At 36.8% G+C, this 18,606-nt stretch overlaps 1 protein-coding gene across 4 annotated transcripts in view; it reads right to left on the reverse strand.

Annotated features, from left to right (window-relative positions):
* The window catches only part of DBF4 (DBF4 zinc finger), a 31,737-nt gene continuing 13,131 nt past the window's right edge, over positions 1-18,606 (reverse strand). For 2 of the 4 annotated variants that reach the window (XM_047752122.1, XM_047752121.1), the window contains 6 exons: positions 13,060-13,096; positions 12,052-12,097; positions 8,760-8,888; positions 7,656-7,770; positions 3,548-3,672; positions 1-1,195 (listed from right to left, as the gene is read on the reverse strand). In XM_047752122.1, the coding sequence (XP_047608078.1) occupies positions 214-1,195; positions 3,548-3,672; positions 7,656-7,770; positions 8,760-8,888; positions 12,052-12,097; positions 13,060-13,096 (1,434 nt within the window). In that variant the 3' untranslated portion in view covers positions 1-213. The remainder of the gene's footprint in view (positions 1,196-3,547; positions 3,673-7,655; positions 7,771-8,759; positions 8,889-12,051; positions 12,098-13,059; positions 13,097-18,606) is intronic. The other 2 variants (XM_047752123.1, XM_047752124.1) reach the window with 2 other exon arrangements.

The following is an 18,606-nucleotide window of genomic DNA, read 5'->3' on the forward strand; positions in this document are numbered from 1 at the left end:
ATGTAAAATAAGCCACGTTTATTCTACAATTTTTCTATAATAGGTATTTAATTCTGTAGAAAAATGCAAACATCACTTTTATTGTTAATATTTACATTTGGTTCTGTAAACAAAATTGGCAAGCTGCTCCAAAGCTTAAGAATTTTTATACATATTTATAAAAATTTCAAGAATTTGATCTTCATTGCTTCTGAAAGGTATGTATTTTTAAGTCTAAAAGCCAGTAAATGTTGAAGTTGAAGGGGAAGAGAAAAACATTGATAACAGATTTGAATTTTCCTCTTCCCAAATATCTAAAACATCACATATACCACTCTTTTCAGTGTAGCTTGTGAAACCCAAAAATTCTGACTTCTCTTCACTAGTCTGAAATAAGTCCCGTAGAGACTGCAGTGGTGAGCTACAAATTCTGTTTTCTTCCTGTGTAGTAAGACATTCAGTTCTTTTCTTATTTAACTCCACATTTGGTTCCAGATTTTCCTTTTTATTTCTTCCTAATAATATTTTCACTTTCCGATGGATTTTACCAGAAGGTAAGCTATCCATATTCTTGATGTCACATGCATTGGGTTCCTCAGGAGGGCTTTGGGATGGAGTCTTTGCCTGAATTGTTAGGTGCTCCTGTGAACTGTTTACTCCTAATAGATCAGAATCATGACAAAATACTGAATGAAAGTCCTTTTCCTTCAGATCCTTTGCTGGAAGGAGCACAGTGTCTGACTTTTGTTTTGGCTGAGATGTAGTATTATGCGTATTGAAATTAGAAACTTGTATAGATATCTGTGGCCTACACGGACGGTGATCTACCTTTACTTCTTCTAAGTCCTTTTCATTTATAATTAATTTCTGTTCAGAAACATCAAGAATGCATTCCTTTTTACTTTTATGTGGGGGTAGAGGTGTAAAATTTTGTTTTATATCATTTTCAGCTGGATTTAACATGGAACATTTATTAGATGTTTTCTCAAGTCCTCTCAATTCACTTGAAGGGTGAGGGACGTGTTCTGAGGTAGACACAAACCTTCTTTCAGGTTCCAGGGTTTCTTTATGTAGGAAACTCTGCTCCATCACCTGTATGTTATTTTCCCTGGAATCTTTATGAGAATTATGTTGCACTTCCAGCTTTTTTTTAGGTTCAGACTTTTTTGGAAAATTTGTAGTAATAGGAGAAAGGGATCCAACACTGTATTTTATTCTTTAGAAGAAAAAACAAAAAAAATAGTTGGTATCAAGTTTTTTAAATTAGTAAAAATATTGTAAAACTTCTACAAAACTTCAACTTAGAAAACATAACAAAAATATAGAATTCAATATTTAGCCAAATTTACTTTACATGTTTTTAAAAGAATAAACTTTACAGATACAGATGAAAACTACAGTGTACCACTTTTCATCTACATCTTCCCCTTCCTCCCAGAGGTAAGCAGTATCTTGTATTTGGTATATAAAACTACTTTGATAGTAAAGGGATTGATTGGGTCTGCTCATTTTTTCATTATCCTGAAAATTTTCAAACTGTATATGCTTTGATTTACATTAATTTTGTCTCTTCATTTTACTTAGCATATGAATATTGAGTATTTATTGGGAAACCTAAGGCAGAAATGGATATTTAAATGATTCACTACCAGTGAGTCAGAAACTTCCTGTCTTTATACTTCCAAAGAGGTTAAGTTAGTAATCCTTAAGTTTCACACACATATTTGACCTGAAATCCTCTTCTTCATGAAGCCTCTTAATATCCTTGGGATGCTAGTTCATATTAGACAATCCTATATTACTTATAAATAGAAATCACGGCTATGTTTTATGTTCTACATATCACAGATAACAAAGAAAAATACCGAAATCCACCTGCCCCTACAAAACCAGCATGTTCCTTTTCTATTTATTTTGTTGATACTTTCACTTGATTCCTCTTGAACCAGTGAAGGATAAAAAATGTAAACACTACACTCTCCTTTAAAGTCTAGAGATGTTTAGGTGACTGCCTATAGAGATGAAAATTGTGCAAATAAGATAATTAAGGAATAACCAGTTTATATTTAAGTAGTTTAGAACTTTGCTACAGAATGAATTTTTAGGGAATTCTAAATTCTTACAGTAGCATGTATAAGTTTTAATAGTTGGAAATATACTTCCTCTCCAAATATCATATTAAATCAGTCATGAGGGAGTTCCCATTGTGGCTCAGTGGTTAACGAATATGACTAAGAATTATTAGGTTGTGGATTCGATCCCTGGCCTCACTGTGAGCTGTGGTGTAGGTCGCAGACGCAGCTTGGATCCTGAGTTGCTGTGGCTCTGGCGTAGGCTGGCAACTATAGCTGATTCGACCCATAGCCTGGGAACCTCCATATGCTGTGAGTGCAGCTCTAGAAAAGCAAAAAAAAAAAAAATCAGTCATGAACAAGCATTCTTAATGTTACAAAAATATGCAGTTTAGGTGTTGTTTTACCTAGATACAGCCAAAAAACTTTCCAGCAAGTTTTCAGAAGCTATAGCTTGGTATCATATTTTGTAATCATCTGTATGCCTTACAATTGGTCTAAAAACATATAAAGACTAAATAACCTAGTGACTTATTACCAATTCTAGAGTATGTCTATATGAAAGCATTTTTTTCTGCTTTTAAAAATTTTTCCTTTTTTCTTTTTATGGCCACACCTGCGGCATATGGAAATTCCCAAGCTAGGGTTCAAATCACTGCTGGATCTGCCAGCTGTGCCACAGATACAGCAATGTGGGATCCAAGCCATATCCACAACCTATGCTGCAGCTTGTGGCAACACCAGATCCCTAACCACGGGTTAAGAGAGAAGCCGGGGATTGAAACTGCATCCTCACAGATAGTGTGTCAGGTTCTTAACTTGCTGAGCCACAATGAGAACTCCGAAAGTATTTCTTTTTATTTTAGATTTATGGAAATAATTTTATCAAGGCTCTTTTTGACAATGTACAATTACTGTATACTGAACAGTACTGTATTCACACTTAAAAGTCCTGTCAGTATCTTTAATAAATATTATCAGCAACTAGAGCTTAGGCAGAAATATCTAGTCAAAGTATAAAGATGACAGAAGTGGGAGGTTTCTTAAAAGTCCCTAAAGATTGACTAAAAATTCTAGCTTTTTTAGTCCAAGAGGGACAAACTATACAGTATGTTGGCCAAATCTAGTCTTCTATTTTTAAAATAAAGTTTAATCAGAATATAGCTACATCCATTCATTTACATATTGTCTATGGCTGCTTTCATTGTACTGGCAAAGCTGAGTAGGAGCAATAGAGATCTTGTGGCTCACAAAGCCCAAAATACTTACTATATGGTTCTTTAGAATATGCCAACTCCTCTTTAGACTATAATGTTAAGAGCAAAACTTTATAATTAATCTAAGGTAAGCATTTTTGGTAGTGGAGGAGGAAGGGGAGAGGAAAGAAGTAATCCTTAACCATATTTATATCCTTCTACAAACAGAAAACTTTGGATTTTTAGTTTAATAAAACAGTTTAATATTCTTGTAAAATTTAAAAATGGGGTTGATATTACCTTTTCTTTTTAGGCGTGTCCCTTTCATATTCCACAAAGTCAAAAACTAACTTAGATACAATGTCATCAACAACTTGATAGTGATTACTCTGGGCAAAGTTTCTGTGTTGCTCACTTAGAAGATGCTAAAATAAAGAAGTATATATATATATACATCATTAAAATTATATCTTAAAAGTAACAGATACATTTTTGTTCAGGTTTTCTACTATTTTCAGGCCCTTAAAATTAAGTTTCTAATAACTACTTCAAAAAATCCTTTACCAGAACTTAAGCAGAATAAAAGTAACTTTCTGAGAAAACACAACTACTTTGGTTTTCAGTCTTCCATTTTTCTTATTTTTTTGTTTTTTAGGGCTGAACCTGCGGCAATATGGAGGTTCCCAGGCTAGGGGCCTAATCGGAAATACAGCTGCTGGCCTTTGCCACAGCCACAGTGTGGGATCTGAGCTGTGTCTGTGACCTACACCACAGCTCACAGCAATGCTGGATCCTTAACCCACTGAGCGAGGCCAGGGATCCAATGTGAAACCTCATGGTTCGTAGTCAGATTCATTTCCACTGCGCCACAGCAGGAACTCCAGTCTTCCATTTTCAATGAGAAAAGAACTAATTTGTAGTTTCAATGGAAGTGAAAATGAATGAGCTACATCAGAAAACATAAAGATGGAGAAAAACAAGAGAAACATTTAGCATTTAGAGTTTATATACACACACACACACACACATATTATTTTTGTCTTTTTAGGGCCACACCCATGGCATATTGAGGTTCCCAGCTAGGGGTCTAATTGGAGCTGTTGCTGCTGGTCTACGCCAGAGCCACAGCAATGTGGGATCCGAGCCCTTGTCTGTGACCTACACCACAGCTCATGGCAACGCCAGATTCTTAACCCACTGAGTGAGGCCAGGGATTGAACGCGCAACCTCATGGTTCCTAGTTGGATTCGTTCCCACTGTGCCATGGCAGGAACTCCAGTCTTCCATTTTTCAATGAGAAAAGTCAAGTACTAATTTGTAGTTTCAACAGAAGTGAAAATGAGTGAGCTATATCAGAACATGAATAGCTACATCAGAAAATGAGTATAAAGATGGAGAGAAACAGTTGCATTTAGAGTTGGCTAATATTTCTGAAAGCACTTTTCCCTTTACAACTTTATTTTTATCCTTGGACAATTACCATGTAAGGTAGGGCTTATAAAATATTAAATAAATCAAATATTATAATTTTACATACAAGAATTCAAAACAAGAATCTACAAGGTAAATTAAACAAATGAAGTACAACTAATGCTGTGAAGTATAAAAAAAGCAAATAAATGATCTGTATTACCCAGTGCATATAACAGAGTACTGATATTTTTCTTCATCTTAAGGGTGGTGAAGAACAAAAGTAAACAAGCTCAGTGTACTGGGGTAAAACTCACAGGAAGAAAAAGTTTCTTCTGTATTGGTGGAATTTCCAAGCTAATTCTATCATTTGTCTATCTGCTGATCAGGGAATTGTAGCCAGAATTCTGTATCCAGGTGATCATGGGAGAACCTCATTTTGTTTCCTTACTTTTGCATAATTTTAACTTTTGATAATTTGGTTTTAATTCCCAAACTAAATTCTTCAGTGATTATAAAAATGTCTTCTAGAATATATATGTATTCCTTCCCTGACTGCAAAACTTACCATATACATGTGTCCAGTAATGTTCAAATGAATGAGAAATGAAATGTTAACTTTGCTGAGTTCAGATTTTGTTTATTCATGTTCTTGGAAAGAAAAATAATTTACTGAAATGAATTGAGAAAAACAATTTCCAGCTCTCTGTAGTTTCTCTCTGCCTCCACCAGCTCTTTTGTTTTTTGGCTGCCTAGAGGCATATGGAATCCCCAGGTGAGGGATCAGATCTGATTGAACCTGTGTCCCAGAGCTCTAGAGACATCACTGATCTTCCTCCACCAGCTCTTTTTAATCATTCTTTTAAGTCTTCTTTCTTTTTTTTTTTTTCAGGACTGCACCTGGGGCATATAGAGGTTCCCAAGCTAGGGGATGAACCTAGGTGTAGCTGCTGGCCTACACCACAGCCACAGGAATGCAGGATCCGAGCCATGTCTGTGACCTACACCATAGCTCACAGCAATGCCAGATCCTTAACCCACTGAGTGAGGTTAGGGATCAGCCGTGCATCCTCATGGATGCTAGGCAGGTTTGTTACCGCTGAGCTAAATAGGAACTCTGATTCCTTAAAGTCTTGATTTAAATGTCACTTTCTCAGTTGATCCTCCCTTGTCCCTCATTCTACATTAAGTACCCTCATTATATTTATTACCACTGCACTTTATACTTCATTTTTCATCCCACTTGCAAATACATGTTTCATATCTAATTTGTGTCAGATTATAAGATGGTATAAGAGTAGGAAATATATCTGGCTTGTTTGTTGCTTAATCTCACATGATCAGATTTGTTAAATGAATCCCTTGATACAGGTGCAAATGAATCACTGTGAATCTAAGATTCAAAAAACTAAATATTTTCTCTATTCTTAGTAGGAAACATATACATGAAAACCTGTAAAGAAAACTTAAAAATATCAACCCAATCTCTACTTTCATTAATTTTCTGCTTTGTGTTAATAACCAGTGATCCAGCTTGATTTTTAGCCCCAACATTCTCTAAGCATCAGACTTGGATCTATGAAGTGATATTAAGGATAGATAATCCAAAAAATCCTTTCTGGATTATTCAACTGCAACAGCAGAGTAAAATTTCAGGATCTATTTTAGAAATGATTTCTTGGAAGGGCACAAATTTCTTAGAAAGTTTAGCTTCTAATTAAAAATAAATTTAACTGTATTTTTCTCCTTTATTACATAAACCAAACACAAAAAACTGACAGAAACCACTAATATGGGTTATAAAACAAAATCAATTTAGAAGTATGAAGAGAAGTAGTTTATGAATCAGATATATTCAAATATTTTTTTCTCAACTTTCCCAACATCTTCAACCAAAACCAAGCACCAACCTATTTACTATTACAGAAATTAACAATTCACACAAACAACTAACACAGTGCCAGGGTGTACTGTTCAAGGTCACAGAGATTCAAACCTGGGCAGCCTGGATCCAAAGCTCTTGCTCTTTTTATTAATATACAAATCATAACTGTTCCTAACTTTAAAACCTTCTTTTCATCCTATTTATACTTTCAACTATTCTATTTCTCTTTCTACTATTTCAAAGAACTCTCTCATCCTCCCATTAGTAAGTCACTTGGTTACCTACTTCTCCCTTTCCACAGAATATAATCTTCACAAGGGTTGGGGATTGATCTCTTCTTCAATGCTATTCACCTCAAAGCAGTGACTGTCAATACCTAGTAGGTGCTCAATAAATGTTAATGGATAAAAATGATTTTTCAATATATATGTTCCCCACTTTGGGTTCTTAAAAAAATGTAATTCTATCAGAAGAAGTTTCTACTACTTAATAGTTACCAAGCTGTAAACCACAATCAAAAAAATAAGCTAAGGAGTTTCATTGTGACTTAGTGGTAATGAACCTGACTAGTATCCATGAGGATGCAGGAACGATCCCTGGCCCCACTCACTGGGTTAAGTATCTGGCATTGCCATGACCTGTGGTACAGGTCACAGATGAGGCTTGGATCCTGCATTGCTGTGGCTATGGTGTAGGCTGGCAGCTGCAGTTCCAATTTGATCTCTAGCCTGGCAGTTTCTAGGCCCTAAAACACACACACACACACACACACGAAACTAAAATTTAACAAATTATTCATAGTTTTAGAGATATCAACCCCTTAAATACAAAAATCACATTTGGGAGTTCCCGTTGTGGCACAGTGGTTAACGAATCCGACTAGGAACCATGAGGTTGCGGGTTCGATCCCTGCCCTTGCTCAGTGGGTTAACGATCTGGCGTTGCTGTGAGCTGTGGTGTAGGTTGCAGACGCGGCTCGGATCCCGTGTTGCTGTGGCTCTGGCGTAGGCCGGTGGCTACAGCTCTGATTGGACCCCTAGCCTGGGAACTTCCATATGCCGCGGGAGCGGCCAAAGAAAAGGCAAAAAGACAAAAAAAAAAAAACACATTTACACTGTCAAGATCTTCATATTTCTGCAAGCAACATTCACAGTATCCTTTTTTCTTCTTCTCTTTCAACTGGAGTTGAACTGGGACTCCACCACATTTATCACCATCTGTTTGGATTCTGATAGAAATATATGGCAAAAGATTAACTGCTGAATAAAAGGAATTAATTTTTTTGGGCCACACCTGCAGGATGTAGAAATTCCTTGGATCAGGGATTAAACCTGCGCTACAGCAATGACCACACTATATCTTTAACCTGCTGCACAAGGAAGCTCCAACACAGGGAATTATTCTTAGATTTTTAAGGGCCACACCTGTGGCACATGGAAGTTCCCAGGCTATGGGTCAAATTGCAGCTGCAGGTGCTGGCCTATACCATAGCCACAGCATTGCTAGATCTGAGCCGCATGTGTGACTTACGCCACGGCTTGTGGCAATATCAGACTCTCTTTTTTTTTTTTTTGACCTTTTTAGGGCCACGCCTGTGGCATATGGAGGTTCCCAGGCTAGGGGTTGAATTGGATCTGTAGCTCCTGGCCTACGCCACGGCCACAGCAACTTGGGATCCGAGCCGTGTCTGTGACCTACACCACAGCTCATGCCAAGGCTGGATCCTTAACCCACTGAACAAAGAACAGGGATCGAACCCTCATCCTCATGGATACCAGCTGGATTCTTAACCTGCTGAGCCACAATGGGAACTCCAAAGAATCATTTTTAAAAATTTACAATCCTCAACTATCATACAAAATGTGCCACAATTTGCAGAGATTTATATAAAATAATATTTTTAACCATTTTTCTTTTTAAGAAATTGAGACGCAAACTCATTTGCTTTGTTGAGAATGTAATGATTATTTTGGAGAACATTTTGGATCACTTAACATATTTTAATCATTTGCAAATATTCTCACCTCCCCCCCCAATCTAAAGTGTCTAAATGTCATGCACTTAAAAAGAGATTCAGATTTTAACTCTAGCAAAGGGGCATTAAAAATAATACAGGAGAGGAAACCACAGTAGTGATCAAGAAAAACGTATCATCCATAAAATGAACTACTTTAAATATTTGTTTAAAAAGATAAATTACTTGAAGGTTAAACTAACCTTAGCTTAACCTGAGTTTGCTTTTGGGTGTTAGGTGGTTTATCTGCATCAAAAGGACTTGAGGGCTTCTGAACAGAATAATTTATAAAAGGCATATTGGTCAGCTGAAGATAGAATGGCCTATAAAGCCTAAAAGAATAAAAAGACAAATACATGAGAATCTTTATGATGAAATAAAACACGTTTGAAATCTTAATCTCAAAATCATGTACTTCATCTAGAATCTGAAATAAACAATAGAAATCAGTAAGTGTTCCCTTCTCAATTTCTACATCCTTTTTTTTGGGCGGCTGCCGGGGACGGGGGGCACACCGTGGCATGTGGAAGTTCCTGTGCCAGGGATCGAACCTGAGCTGCTACAGCAATGAGGCTGGATTCTTAACTTTCTGTGCCACAAGAGAACTCCATTGGGTTGGGGTGTTGGGGGGCCAGGGTTGCCACAGCTGTGGTAAAGGTCGCAACTGAGGCACGGATTCAATCCCTGGCCCGGAAACTTATTTATGCCATGGGTGCAGCCAAAAAACAAACCAACAAACAACAACCAAAAATGTGTGGTAATATTACATAAAATTTAGTACCTTAATCATTATGTGCACAGATCAGTTGTACTAAGTATATTCACAATGTTTTGCAGCCATTAACACTATCCATCTCTAGAGTTATTTTCATCTTTCAAAGCTAAAACTCTGTACCCATGAAACACTAATTCCCTGTCTCACTTCCCTGCCAGTCCCTGACTTCTACCATTCTACCCTGTCTCTATGAATTTGACTATTTTAGATACATTAGATGGGATCATTACTATTTTCCTCTTATTTCATTTAGCATAAGGTCTTCAAGGTTCATCCATGTAGTGGCATGTACAAAATTTCATTCCTTTTTATTTTTTTTGTATTTTGTCTTTTGAGGGCCGCACCTGCAGCATATGGAGGTTCCCAGGCTAGGGTCTAATTGGAACTGTTGCTGCCGGCCTACACCACAGCCACAGCCACGCCAGATCTGAGCCGCGTCTGTGACCTACATCACAGCTCATGGCAGTGCCGGATCCTTAACCCACTGAGCAAAGCCAGGGATCGAACCTGCAACCTCATGGTTCCTAGTCGGATTCGTTTACCCCTGCGCCATGATGGGAACTCCTCATTCCTTTTTAGAGTTGAATAATATTCCATTGTATGTATACCACATCCATTCATTTATTGATCAATATTTGGGTTGCTTCTGCCTCTTGGCTGTTGTGAGTAGTGCTGCTATGAACATGCATGTGCAAAGTATTTCTTCAAAACCTTTCTTTCTTTTTTTGCTTTCAGTTCTTTTGGATATATACCCACAAGTGCAATTACTGGATATTACGGCAGTTCAAAAAGTTCGAGGACTCTACATAGTTACGCTACTTTATAATCCCAAGAGTGCACAAGAGTTCCATTATCTCCACATCCTCACCAACACTTATTTTCTGTTTAAAATAGTAGCCGTCCTTATGGTTATGAGATAGATTTCTCACTGTGGATTTGATTTGTCTTTCTCTGATGATTAAGTGATGCTGAACATCTTTTTACCTGCTTGTTGGCAATTTGTATATCCTGGGTGAAATGTCAGTCCTTTGCCCATTTTTTAATTGATTTTCTGTTGCTGAGTACTTTACATTAACATCTTATTAGATACATGATTTGCAACTATCTTTTTCCATTCTGTGTGGGTTGCCTTTTCACTGTGTTGTGTCCTTTGGGAACAGAAGTTTGTAATTCTGATACAGTCCAATTTGGATCTTTTATCTCTTTTTGCTTCTGCTTTTAGTGTCATATCCAAGAAATCACTGCCAAATCCAGTTTCATGGAGTTCCCATTGTGGCTCAGCGTTAACAAACCCGACCAGTACCCATGAGGATGAGGGTTCCATCCCTGGCCTTGCTTAGTGGGTTTAGGATCCAGTGTTGCTGTGAGCTGCAGTGTAGGTTGCACACATGGCTCTGATCTGGCACTGCTATCTATGGCTGTGGTGAAAGCTGGCATCCAAATTTCGACTCCTAGCCTGGGAACTTCCATATGCTGTAGATGTGGCCCTAAAACCACAGGCAAACAAAACAAACCCAGTGTCATAAAGCTTCCCCCTGTATTTTTTTTTTCAACAGTTCTATGTCTTTGATCCATTTTGAGTTATTTTTATATTTTGTATAAAGGTCCAACTTCATTCTTTGGCCTGTGGATATCTAATTTTACAATAGTATTTGTTAAGGGTCCCTTGAGATTCCATATGAATTTTAGGATGGATTTTTCTCATTCTGCAAAAAAAGTCATTGCAATTTTGATAGGGAGTGCACTGACTCTAAAGATTCACTTTGGTAGTACTGACATCTTAAAAATATGAAGGCTTCCGGAGTTCCCATCATGGCTCAGCGGAAAACAAATCTGACTAGTATCCATAAGGATGCAGGTTTGATCCCTGGCCTCACTCAGTGGGTTAAGGATCTGGCATTGCCATGAACTGTGGTCTAGGTCTCAGACATGGCTCGGTTCCCATGTGGCTGTGGCTGTGGTGTAGGCTGGCAGCTGTAGCTCTGATTCAACCCCTAGCTTGGGAACCTCCATATGCTGTGGGTATGGTGCTACAAAGACAAAATTAAAAAAAAAAAAAAATGAAGTCTTCCAATCCATGAACATGGGATGTCTTTCCACTTACTGATGCCTTTTCTAGGCCTAATTTTAATATTTTTTTTACCTCACAGTAACACATCTCATAAAAAGCATTCAACATATCTGTCACTTACAGTAAGTAACCAAGAGAATTAATGACGTGTCTAAATGCGTTAAGTGGAATGTCAACAGAAAGAAAGCTAATTCTCCCATGCCAAAATAATTTACTTATATTTATAGTCTTCATTAAGATTATTCCATAAAAATTCAGAATGAGTTTAGGAAAACTACCAAATAGATATTACACTCATATTTTGTATTTCCATGTAGTGACTAGTATTTCTTTTTCACAAATGTAGATGCAGTGTTTTAAGTAGTAGTTCAAAATGATATGCTGCTGCATTTAGCCAGAGAATGGTTACTTGAAATAATGAAAAATGAGTTGGTCTCTTAACTGCTCTAAAGTAGATGATGATCTATTATTATCTAATATTATTATGTTATTGTTATCTAATTATCTAACCCTACTTTCTGAAACTGTGCCACGTGCCTATTAGTATATAAATCTAACATAAGGGGACCTAATAGTATTAGTGGAAACGGCTTAGATTTTCTCCTTTAATATTCTATCTAAATCATAGAGATTGAATTTAGATACTTACTGGCTCATATCTTCCACCTTTACAAAAGGCTTTTTGAGTCCACCTGCTTGAAAATATTTAAAACATGGTATTAGATACTTAGAAATCCATAAACTTTTAAAACAAAACTACTCTGGCTAAAAGAATCCAACTATGTATCCATTATCTATTTCATATCAATTTGAAGTTTTAAGCCTTAGGTAATGTATTTTACAATTATTAGTCCATTTCCAAAATAACAGAAGCTCTGTATTCTGAGATTCTTAAACTGAATGGATCTTCCAAAAGATCTGTGAATAGAATTCAAGAGGATTTTGAGCTAGAATAGGAAAAAAAAAATTAACTTTTATTTTCACTATCTCTAACTGAAACTTAACATTTCCTTCAATTTTGTACTTAAGAACAGGATCATAGTAGTATTAGCAGTGCTTTTAATTTTGACACCAATTCAAACATTTTCATATCACTACCTACTACAAATATCTCAAAGCATCATTTATGTTCATCACTTCAAAACAAATTTACAGTAGCAATTATAATCACCGCTAGAACTTTTAAATGTGTAATAAAACAAATATATAACTATTTCACACTGAAAAATATTCTTTTTTTTTTGTCTTTTTGCCTTTTCTAGGGCTGCTTCCCATGGCATATGGAGATTCCCAGGCTAGGGGTGTAACCGGAGCTGTAACGGCCAGCCTACACCAGAGCCACAGCAACACGGGATCCGAGCTGCATCTTCCACCTACACCACAGCTCATGGTGATGCCAGATTCTTAACCCACCAAGCAAGGCCAGGGATTGAACCCAAAACTTCATGGTTCCTAGTTGGATTCGTTAACCACTGTGCCACGACGGGAACTCCTGAGAAATATTCTTATAATAAAATTGATTTACTTAGAAGGGCTACTAACTACTGAAAAAGTCATTTAAAGAGTTCATTACATGATTTTTAAGGAAGATTTTTATATGATTTGTTCTCTTTTCTAAAAGCAAAACAAACACGTTTGAAGAAATCAAAATACTTACTTCTTCCTTTCTGTGCACCAACACCTACTCTTTTCCCCTAAAAAAAAAAAAAAAAAGTACTGAAAATATTGAGCTTGAAAATACAGTCAAAACAGCAACTGTTTAATATCCTCAAGATTAAAAAATCATATAGGAGAAGAACTATATAAATGAAGGATGATTATAGTAGTTTCATGGGGTAAAAAAAGAGGAAAAAGTTGCTTTTAAAAATCAGCACACCAAAGAAATGAAAGGAAATAGTGATCATTCAAAAATCAAAGATCTTAACCACTGGTATGGAACTTAGTAATACAAGCTCATTTTTATAATACACCCCCAAAATACCTTGCATTCTAGCTATAGTTGTCTTTGTCTTCAGAGGAAAAAAAGCAACAAATAGGGAAAAGGCATGATTAACTAATAAAAATAGTCATAAGGAGTTCCTGTCATGGTGCGGCGGAAATGAATTTGGGTTCAAATTGGCCTCTCTCAGTGGGTGAAGGATCCAGCATTGCTATGAGCTGTGGTGTAGGTCGCAGACGTGGCTCGGTCCTGCATTGCTGTGGCTGTGGTGTAGGCTGGCAGATATAGCTCCGATTCAACCCCTAGCCTGGGAACCTCCATGTGCCACAAAGTGCGGCCCTAAAAAGCCAAAAAAAAAAGAAAAAAAAAAGTCATGAAAGTAATTTTCATGCCCTTGATATTCAGCAAAACCTTTATGGTAAGTTCAACAAAGGAATCATTAAAATTATCAGTCAATTCCAGTCAGGATGGACTATGTCTATATGGTGAAACCCCCACTAAATATAATAAAAACTTGGACAAAATTCCATAAGCAAATACTTGAGGAATAAAAGTAAAGAAAAGCAGGCATATTGCAGAAGGAAGTTAAAACTTGGAGATGCTACCTTTAAGGGGGTATATTTTACATTCTCCTCACCCCTTTTTCTCTTGTAATGCTTCCTTAAAGATGGACCTTCAGTCATGGGATTGACAGCAATAGCAAAGCCAGTGGCTATTACTCCTATACAAACCTCATTTTTCTAGCTTCAAAGAACTAGGAAGGAAGCTCCTGAAGTCCAGAAAGTATGAAGGGAATCCCTGTATTATTCCTTTCTTTTCTCCAGATACTTTTTTTTTTGTGTGTGTCTTTTTTGTTGTTGTTGTTATTGTTATTTCTTGGGCCGCTCCTGCGGCATATGGAGGTTCCCAGGCTAGGGGTTGAATCGGAGCTGTAGCCACCGGCCTACGCCAGAGCCACAGCAACGCGGGATCCGAGCCACGTCTGCAACCTACACCACAGCTCACAGCAAGGCCGGATCGTTAACCCACTGAGCAAGGGCAGGGACCGAACCCGCAACCTCATGGTTCCTAGTCGGATTCGTTAACCACTGTGCCACGACGGGAACTCCTCTTTTCTCCAGATACTTTTGACTTGAGAGCGGGCCCTAGTTACAAAACTGCAGTTGTACAGGTGCCATATACAGCTAAAATTGAGAAACTCTGATTCTCTGACCAAAGGAACTAGGAAAAGGGCCACTGTAGGCTGGAGAGTGGAGGGCAAACTGCAGGGAGTGTAGCAGGCTGGAGAAGGGGATCCCTAATTCCCTGTTTTTTTTTTTGGTCTTTTTAGGGCGACACCCATGGCATATGGAGGTTCCAGGCTAGGGGACGAATCAGAGCTGTAGCTGCTGGCCACAGCAACGCAAGGTCTGAGCCAGGTATGCGACCTATACCATAGCTCATGGCAATGCCAAATCCTTAACCCACTGAGCAAGGCCAGGGATCGAACCTGTGTCCTCATGGATGCTAGTCAGATTTGTTTCCACTGAGCTATGATAGGAGCTCCCCTAATTCTCTTAAGTGTCAAACTTAACTCCAAGGCTAATTCACCAAAAAGACATAAGAATACTAGATGTGCACACAGCTAACAAGGCTCAAAATTTACAAATGAAAAACTATAATAGAAATGGAAGGAAAAATATACTAACTCGCAATTACATTTGGAAACTTCAATACTCCCCCCTTTCTCAGTAATAGAACAAGATAGAAAATCAGTATGGATACCTACGACTTGAGTGACACTACCGTCCAACTTGACCTATTTGACATCTTTAAAACATTTCACCCAGTAACAGCAGAATGTACACTTTTTTTTTCAGGTGCGCATGGAACTTGCACTAAGATAAATTACATTCTGGATATTAAAACAATCCTGACAAGCTGAAGAGAACTGAACTCTTGCAAAGTATGTGCTCTGCTTAAAACAGTAATATAAAAATGAAAACAGTAATCATTAATAGATATCTGAAAAATATGAAATTATTTGAAAACAAATGATATAATTTCATATAACCCTCAAGGATTATCAAGGATAAGTCATGAAAAATTCTTAAATATTTTTAACAGAATGAAAATCTAAACAGCAACAGGAATTCTCATTTATTGCTGGTGGGAATGCAAAATGGCACAGCCATTTTGAAGGAAAAGTTGGTCGTTTCTAACATAACTAAACATACACTTACTATACAATACAGCACCCATGCTCCAAATGAGGTGAAAAGTTAGGTCCATACAAAAACCTGCAGTGGGTAACAAATCCGACTAGGAACCATGAGGTTGCGGGTTCGGTCCCTGCCCTTGCTCAGTGGGTTAAAGGATCCGGCGTTGCCATGAGCTGTGGTGTAGGTTGCAGACATGGCTCGGATCCCGCGTTGCTGTGGCTCTGGTGTAGGCTAGTGGCTACAGCTCCAATTTGACCCCTAGCCTGGGAACCTCCATATGCCGTGGGAGCGGCCCAAGAAATAGCAAAAAGACAAAAATAAATAAATAAAATAAATAAAAAGTACTTTGTAAAAAAAAAAAAAAAAAACCTGCACATGGATGTTTATACCCATAATTTATCCTTAACTGTCAAAACTTGAATGCAATCAAGATGTCTTTCAGAAGGTAAATGGGTAAACTGTGGCACAGACAATGGAATATTCAGCAATAAAAAGAAAGGAGCTTTCAAGTGACAAAAAGATATAGAAGAACTTTTAAATGCCTTAATTACTAAGCGAAGAAGACAATCTGAAAAGGCTACTCTATGATTCCAACTATATGGTATTCTGGAAAAGCTAGAACTATGATGATAGTAAAATGATTAGTAGTTGCCAGAGATAAGTAGGGGAGAAAAGAATGAATAGATAAAACATGGAGGGTTTTTGGACATTGAAGCTATTTTGTATGATACTGCCATGGTGGATACATGTCACTATACATTTGTCCAAACCCATAAAATGTATACCACCAAGAGCTAACATGAATGTAAACTATGACTCTGAGTGATGATGACTTATCAATAAAGAGTCATCAATTAGTAATGAATACACCACTGTGGGAATGATGGGGGGTTGTGTGTATTTGGAGGCACAGGGAATATGGAAATTATCTGTACTTACTATTCAGATAGAACCTACAGCTGCTCTAAAAGAGTCTGTGCAAAACAGACAAATCCAACATAAAATGTGTTTGACGCAACTACAGCAGAGTTTAAAGGATGCTTATAGCAGAGCAATTTCTTCAAAAAGATGAACAAAACTGATAAAACTCTAGCCGGGCTAACCAAAAGCTTAATAAGTGAGTATTACAGTTTTTCATCAAACAATTCTGACAAAACGAGTTCCTTGAAAACACAAACTACCAAAGTACATTTGAAAAAAACCCTTAGTTTCCTCTAATTTTCCAACAAAAATAATTCCAGGCCCTGGACAGCAATGCTAGTAAATTCTGCCAAACATTTAAGAAATACATCTGATTAAAAAAAAATCTGTCTAGAAAAAACAGTGGAAATACATCTCAGTTCATTTCATTTTATGACAACAGCACTGCCCTGACACTAAGACCACAGACATTAGGAGAAAAAGTAGACCAAATTCCTCATGCACACATATATAAAAATACTCAACAAAATAAGTTTTAGGTAAATTGAGGGCGAAAAAAACCCTCAAAGCAGTTTAAATGTATTGGAGCAAAATGTATTTATCCAATTTTTTTTTTTAAAGATACATACTAACAAGAGAATCTAATTAATGTCTTAAAATTTACATATATTATTTAGTGTGCATAAGATTTATATATGTCATTCAAGACACATAAATCCATCTTTATTAAACGTTTTATGCTTTAGTAGTTGGAAAACCAAAAATTTTTCACATTTTTCTCACATGCAGAAAAACTTCACATCTTGGAATCAAGATGGACATCCTAAATTATGGAGTTATTTGGTATTCCTTTCCTTTTTGTTTTGGGAGAAAAGTACTGTTTTGCAACTATTTGTCATAGCTTTTTACTGTTTTTCTTCTTTCATGAGGGCAAATACTCCTAACTGCCTGACACATAATGGGCACTGAGTATTTGTCGAATACTGAATTAACAGTTTGTTATGTGTGTAAACAAAACAGTGTTGAAAAAAACAAAAAACAGGACCTGGGTCTTCATGGCACTAGTTAGGCACTAAAACCTGTTAATAAGTATCCTCCAAATCTTCACTGATCTTTCCTTCTGTTACCACCTTAAGCAGGTCTTCAACATTTCTCCCATGTTACAGTCTTAATATCTCAGAATATTTTTTAAACTGTGTACTATGTCCTATTAGGTTGTAAAATCAATGAAAAAAGACTACTACATAAATAGAGGCAGGAGTTCCCTGGTGTCTAGTGGTTAGGATTTGGCATTTTCACTGCTGTGGCCCAGGTTCAGGCTCTGGTCTGGAAACTGAGATCTGAGGTCCCACATCAAGCTGCTGAATGTCGTGGATAGAAGGAAAAAAAAAATTATGGGCATGTATCACTTTAAAGGTAAGTATGGTTTCATAAAACTTATATATATGTTTACAGACAGACATGATGTGTATGTATTCAAGTACATCAATGTCCTTGCGACTTTAAATTTTTATACACATTTCTATATATAATTCAAAAATCCACGAAGTGCAGCAGAGGTAATTTATATGGTATACGGCACATTTCATAAGGAATAGCCAGCTATCACTCTGCAAAGATTTGGATATAGCCCCTTCAAAATTTTTTACTTGCAAATGAGACATTCAAACAAAGTATTAACGGTTTTAGCCAAATACTAAGGTAAATCATTTGTGGCTTTCTGCAAATTGTTAATGCTTATAGAAATGCGAACTTATTAAAATGGTGAAATTCAAAAGAATGAAGTCAGAAAAAGACTATATGGTCTAACTTATAGACTTTTTAGAGGCTAAAACAGACTCTCAAAAGAATACAAATGACTATATGTGCAAAACAGGAAAAGACTCACAAATATAGAAAACTTGTGGAGAGAGAGGGGAGGAGGGACAAATTATGGGTATGGGATTAACAGATACAAACTACTACATATAAAACAGTAAGCAAAAGGATATACTGTATGGTACAGGGAATTATACCCATTATCTTGTAATAATCTGTAACAGAATATAATCTGAAAAAATACTGAATCACTATGCTATACACCTGAAACTAACATAATACTGTAAATCAACTATGTTTCAATATAATTTTTACAAATTTAAAA

This window comes from Phacochoerus africanus, chromosome 11 (genome assembly GCF_016906955.1).
Source record: "Phacochoerus africanus isolate WHEZ1 chromosome 11, ROS_Pafr_v1, whole genome shotgun sequence".
Taxonomy (NCBI): Eukaryota; Metazoa; Chordata; class Mammalia; order Artiodactyla; family Suidae; genus Phacochoerus; species Phacochoerus africanus.